This window comes from Amaranthus tricolor, chromosome 2 (assembly GCF_026212465.1).
Source record: "Amaranthus tricolor cultivar Red isolate AtriRed21 chromosome 2, ASM2621246v1, whole genome shotgun sequence".
Taxonomy (NCBI): Eukaryota; Viridiplantae; Streptophyta; class Magnoliopsida; order Caryophyllales; family Amaranthaceae; genus Amaranthus; species Amaranthus tricolor.
Window position 1 is genome coordinate 35,237,233 of NC_080048.1, and position 6,689 is coordinate 35,243,921.

At 31.1% G+C, this 6,689-nt stretch overlaps 1 protein-coding gene across 1 annotated transcript; it reads left to right on the forward strand.

Moving 5' to 3' along the window:
• Positions 1 to 2,020: 2,020 nt before the first annotated feature.
• Positions 2,021 to 6,618, forward strand: LOC130806509 (40S ribosomal protein S30). Its single transcript, XM_057671629.1, has 3 exons — positions 2,021 to 2,200; positions 2,424 to 2,561; positions 6,339 to 6,618. The coding sequence occupies exons 1-3, from the start codon at positions 2,197 to 2,199 to the stop codon at positions 6,383 to 6,385; spliced, it is 189 nt and encodes a 62-aa protein (XP_057527612.1). The 5' UTR covers positions 2,021 to 2,196; the 3' UTR covers positions 6,386 to 6,618.
• Positions 6,619 to 6,689: the final 71 nt, after the last annotated feature.

The window sequence follows — 6,689 nt, forward strand, 5'->3', positions numbered from 1 at the left end:
GGTTTTGCAAATAACAGATCAGCAGCCTCCAAAATTGATTTTTGACCATTATTCAGGCTAGGTGACCAGTTCCGTTCAAAATGATCGGTTAACTAACATTTTTACATTTGAGTATTTGACTTTCCTTTTCTTTTGTTTTAATTTTTTTGTGACTTTTTCTTCTCATTTAATTCCTTCTTCTCCAATTACCTTTCTCTTTCCTTCTTCTTCTTCATCATCAAACCTTTCCAGATTCAAGAACAATCTCTTCAAATCCTCCATTGTTGCATAATAAATAAAGGAAAAAATCTTACTTTTTGATCCATCATTGTCACGAACTAATTAAAATTGGCAGCAACTATTTGCCAAAAATAGCAATGCTATAATAGTTAGCATAAAAAGCTAAATTACAAGAAATCGATAATCAAAATTTTCAATCAAAAATTAGAAAAAATAAAAAAAAAAATCCTACTTTGAAATTCCAGAATAATAGCCAATAATCAAAAGTACCCACAAAAATAAAATCAACCACAAACTAAATACCCAGAAGGCCAGAATTAAAGAAACAAATCTCTCCTCCAAGATAACACAAATCACCAGAAGAAGTTAAATTAGTATTATGAAAAGCAGCTCGCCCAAGAACCCGAACCAATTTCTGAAACGATTCAAAATCAAGAAATACTCCATGAACTCCATTAATGGAGTCGTCAATTTCAGTCTTATTCTCATATGGTTTTGTAAATTTTGATGAAAAAAAAGTACAAAGAAATTAAAACTCGAAGAGAGTGAAAATAGGAGAGAAATTAAAACCAATTTTTGAGTGTTTCCTTTAATTTTTTTTTATCTGAGTTCTAAGAGTTGTGGGTCTTTTAAGGTTAAGTTTTTTAGATGAAATTATTTGCTCAAATTCTCTTGAATTGAATGAATGATTTGATTGGAATTTTCTTTTAATTTTGTATCAAAAATTGTCAAAAACAATGAGCTTATTTGGGCTTCATTTGGTCTGAATTTGGATATGAGATTATGAGAAATCGATGGGGATTTGTTAAGCATTTCTCACTTATTAGTAGTTAAACTGTTTCAAGTTATTGATTGTGTTCAATCAAACACCCATTTTATAAATTTCCCAAATTTAATTTTAAAGCAAGTTAATTTATTTACATTTGGGTTTAGAGTAAAATTAATTGGGAATACTCCATCAACTCTATTAATGGAGTCACCAAAGCTACCCAGACAAAGATATTATCTTATGCAAAATGGAGGATTTGGAGATTGAGAAAAAGAGACATTTAGGGGGTTGAAGGTTTTTAAGAGCATCTGGGTTGGGTATTTAATTTACTCAAACTTTAATTTTATTTTATAAAAAAAATTTGTAGAAAAGTTTGGGTATTTAATGAATTTTCTGAAAAAAATTGAAAGAAGAAGATGAAAGGTGATTGTAATTCTGGAGCAGAAGCAGGTGGGTTTTGAATTTAAGCTTCAATGGAGTTATATTAATGCAGAAATTAAATGAGAGGAAGGGAAAGAATGAATTAAATGAGAAAAAAGAAATTAAAACTCAATCCAATGAATTTATCCCATTATTTTGTACGAAACCGATCACTTGGTCTGAATAGTGGTCAAAAATCAACTTTGGAGTCTAATTCGCAAAAAATAAAAATTAAGGTTATACTTTATCCGTTCCATTATACTTGCTACATTTGACTTTTTACGCAATCCAATGTGTTATTTTGTTCATTTTATATGTTGACTTATGCACTTTTAAAAATTATAAAAAGTTAATATTATGAAAATATACGATTAGACGATTCGAACAAAATCCCACTTCACTATATTTTTACTTACATATTAGACTATAATTCGCAATTAATTCTATTCCTTATAGTTCATATATGTTTTCCACTAATTTTATAAAATTAATTGTGGATCCTATATTTTTTAGTAACCTTTTTTTAATATTTTTATACTCCTTATTTATATAATTTACGTCAAATTTATTATTTAATAAAATAATATTCACTATTGAAAAGTAACTAATTTTTCTTAAATTTGGTGAATATTTATTCTGATACCTCACTAAGAAGCGGAGGGGAGCGAGTAGATCCTAATTAAATCCTTTTCAGCCTTTTCAAAACAAACGCAAACGAGGTGAAAACTGAAGAGTAAGGAAAGCCAAGGAGCAAGCAGCAGTCGAGAAACAACAACAAATTTCCTACCATGGGTAAACAATCTCACTCATCTTTCTTCTATTTCTGTTGAAATTCATATACTCAATCAATTAAATTGATTTTTTTGGATTGATTGGTGATGTTAATGATTGTGTATTCATAAACTCAATCAATTAAACCTATTATTTTTTGGATTAATCATACACGCAGTCAATTTAATCGATTATTTTTAGATTAATTGCTGATTTTAATGAATCATGAATGTGTATTGTGTAGGTAAGGTTCACGGATCATTGGCTCGTGCCGGAAAGGTGAGAGGGCAAACCCCAAAAGTGGCTAAGCAAGACAAGAAGAAGAAGCCCCGTGGTCGTGCTCACAAGCGAATGCAATACAATCGCCGTTTCGTTACTGCTGGTAATTTAATTGGTTTTTTTGTTCATGTTGTTCAAATTTCTGATTAACTAGTGTTGAGATCCATTTAAAATTGGAATTGAATGATTGAGATTACCAGAATAATTCTATCAGTAAATGGGTATTTATTTTTTGTTGTATCATATTCATGGGGTTTTTTTGGTTCTGCTGAAGTTTACAAGAGAAGAATTTGTCTTTTTTTTTGTCGGGTGGTTGTTTTTCACCCGTTGGGAATCTAATTCATTGAGTTTAAAATGATGTAGCCGGTGGTTGGCTCTGATTTTAACTATGGGTCCTCGAAATTGATCATACTAATTAGACAAAAATAAATAAAAATTGGAGGAGCCATGAAATTTTTTTAATTAATATATATATTTAACGTTTTATTTACAATTTTTCTTAAAGAAAATCACTGCAATTTATAACTTACGATGAGGTTAGGCACTCTCAGGCCCCAATGTGCTTCTGCCAATGGATTAGACTTGCATTGAAGATGGGAAATGTTGAACATAGGACTGTTTTCTATCTTTTCTGACTTTATGCTTGTTTGATTGTGGCCTCGAACATATTGCAATGTTATGAATCTGTTGATATTAACTTTGCAAGGTCATGATTGATTACTTGGTGATTTTTGTTGCTGCTTTGACTTTAACTACAATATGTATTTAAAATATTATACTTGTTTCTCTATATGGCAAAAGATATGTATGTATATATTGTCCTTGTATATGTTTATTTAGCCTTCACAACAAAATTTACTATAGGACGTTTTGTAAATTTTACTTTTGTGGCTTTTTGGGTTCTAATGTGGTTCAAATTTGAATTGATGGTTAAGACTCTGCACATGGCTATCACATTTTTTAGGATGACTTTGTAGATCTTAGGCAATGCTAGTGATAGATCTCTTCTTGGAGCATAATTAACATGAATTATCACATTTCCTATTAACATAGGTTGTTTTTATATTAATTTATGCTATTAAATCACAATATCCATAGAAATGAATAATTTGTGTAATTTTTAATAATATAGTATAGTTTTAGAAATCTTTGCCCTTATAAGGGGAATAAATTTCTCATTCATTCTAGTTGATAGTTAGGTTGCCACAACCAGGACCTGTTCCACCGCACATGGCTCTTAATCGTCCTGTTTTAAGGATTGGGCTAAACATCTGGCCCAGGCAGATTTTCGCTGCGGGCTGGCAGCCTGGCGGCCTGGCCTTGTCCATTTTTCTCTTTTTTAATCAAATAAAAAGCTAACATAAATAAAGGAAACAAAAACCTTAATGAATCCTAATTCTCACTTTTTCACCCCTCTTGACACTTTCTCTATTTTTCCTTGATGAATCTTCACTATCCTCCTTGAATCCTTACAATTCCTCTTCTTTCCTTAGTTCTCACCACTCACCACTCACTAGTGCTCACACCCTTGATCCAAAAAATACTCACCTTCACCCTTCTTACGATGTATGATACTGCCATTGTTCCCAAAAAGGCACCTTACAAATCATTCTCGACCTTTAGCTATGGCACTGTTTTTAGGAGAAAACATTCTAGTTAGCAGCCCATTTGATGGTACATCGATGAACTACATAATTTGGATCGACCTTAATTGGATGGAGGTGAAAGAACCATTTGGTGAACCTTAGCACTTGAGATAAAAGAAGCTTTTTTTTTCAGATTTATTTTGGGTTTTCTAGTTTTTGCTTCAATTTTGTTCGAGTTCATTTTATGAATTCAGGTTTTGTAATTTGATTTGTGTATGTTGTTTGCACTAATGTTTTTGTAATTTTTGTTTTTGGGCTCTTGAAATATTTTTTGTAGTTTTTGCCGTCACAATGGTTATGTTTTTGGCTATGGAATTAGGAATGTAAAATGAGAGTCTATTTTGAATTTTGCACTTGTATATGATTTGTTAGTTAATTCATGGTTTAAAAAGATAGTCATTTAGTGACTTCTAATACTAGAGTAAATTAAATCCAAATTGATTACTTTTTACAAGGATAAATTGTGAAAAAGATACATGGAGTAATGAAGAGGTGAAGGTAATGTTAAAGAAAAAGAAAGGATACTAATTTACATCAGGAAAATGCAAGAATGTGGAAAACTAGTCAAGTACAAGAAAAATTAAAACCAACAGAAATGTAGTAGATCACGTGATTAAGGGCTTTGAAAGAGTTGTTGACAATCTAAATTATATAAAGAAGGAAAAAATCAAAAGGAGACAAGCCAAGAATAAGGCAGGTAACCCAACATAAAATCAATCCGAATATGTTTCTCAATTAGGTTTTTAAAACATTATAATGTCATTATATACCCCTTTTAGTTTAGAGAAAGGTCCTCTAGCATTCAAGTATAAGAACATTGCCTTTGTATTGTTGTCTGAAGCATCTATTGATATGATAGTTTTCCATATAGAGTCTATGGATATAAGATGTAAGACTCCATTTCTCAATGATTGGCGGCGATAAGGTTTCCCAATTGGGTTCCTAGTATTCTTTCTAACAGTTCATGAGTCAATGGGGAATAGACTCAGTTACATCTTATATGCACCGACTTCGTATATGTATGGTAAACTACTTTGTCAATAGTTGATGAGGAAATTTTGACTCCAATGCAGATGCAAATGTTCTTATTCATACTTCAAATGCTAGAGGATCTGTTATGATCTAAAAAGGGAATATAGTGACATTTTAAAGAATGGAAGACCTAATTCGGATAGATATTCAAATTTATTTAGATTGGTTTTTTAAATTAGATTATCTAGAGGTTGAAGAAAATGGATACTTTAATGATTGAGAGAAGAGGATGAGGGTTATATTTATAGATAAGTAATAGGCTGGGTTTGTAAATTTTTAAAAAAGAGTAAAGATGGAGTTTAGATAGATATAATTTAGAAGGATGATATAATTTTAATTAGAATTGTGAATTTCAAAATATAAAAGTACTTTCATATTTATTTGAAATTTTCAATTTTTATCTGAAATATGAATTTTAAATTTTAAATTTGAATTATAAAGTTTGATTTTTAGATGATTGAATTTTTATTTCTAAATTATTATTGTCTGGTAAAATAGTAATGGATAACATTTATAGATACTATATCTCTTATAATGAAAACTTGTCTTTGAACTTTAAGTTAATTAATTCCCTTAAATCCACAAAATAATGAAAATAATTTTTATTACTGCAGCTAAGGGCAAGGATAGTAACATTTTAGATTGGAGATATCAAGGATAGATGGAGAGAGTATTTTGACGAGCTACTAAATGGAGAATTTCCATGCCTCTCGTACTATATCTTAACAGTCATTCTACCTTACCAGAGTCACTCCTAAGACAGGAGCTTATATTCTTAACAAAGTACCAATAAAAGAGACTAATAATAAGACCCCATATGAACCGCGAACTGGCGAAAAGCCGAGTCTAAATCATTTTCATATTTGGGGATGTCCATCTGAGGCTCAACCTTACAGGCCAAATGAAAAGAAATTAGATTCCAGAACAGTTATGTCCTTGTGTCGATTGTGGTCTTGAAAAAATAACTTCAAGTCGTGTTTCTGTTTGGTGAGATTGTGACAAGCAGAACTTCTTTGCTTCAAGTTTCATATTGTTGGTTAACCTTATTTCACCCCCTATAAATGTGTGCAGTACTGCAGTTGACTACAATATCCTTTTTCATGATAATTTAAGTTCAGATTGTTAGTGAATGTAGTTTGATATCTTCACTTTCTTCTATTCAAATTCTGAATGCTGACTTATAATGATGCATTTATTTCCAGTTGTTGGATTCGGCAAGAAGAGAGGACCAAACTCATCGGAGAAGTAAGGATAAGTGTTCCAGCAAGTGGCAACAATTTCTTTTGTTGGGACATCCTACTTGCAGCTCTTTTTTTAGAGTCGTTTTAGTAACGTACCTTTTTATATGCTTAAACCATTCTTCTTTTTGGTGTTTACGAGCTCGTCAAGTATTTGTTTCTCACCTTTAAATTATGTAATGGCTGAATGAATCATGGTTTGGTACTGATTGTTCTAACTTGTGAAGATTAAGCTTTTTTTCTCTGTCAAGTCATCAATGGCCGAAAGCCTGAAGCCACCTACAATTCTGTTTGTTACTCGCCCATGGAACATAG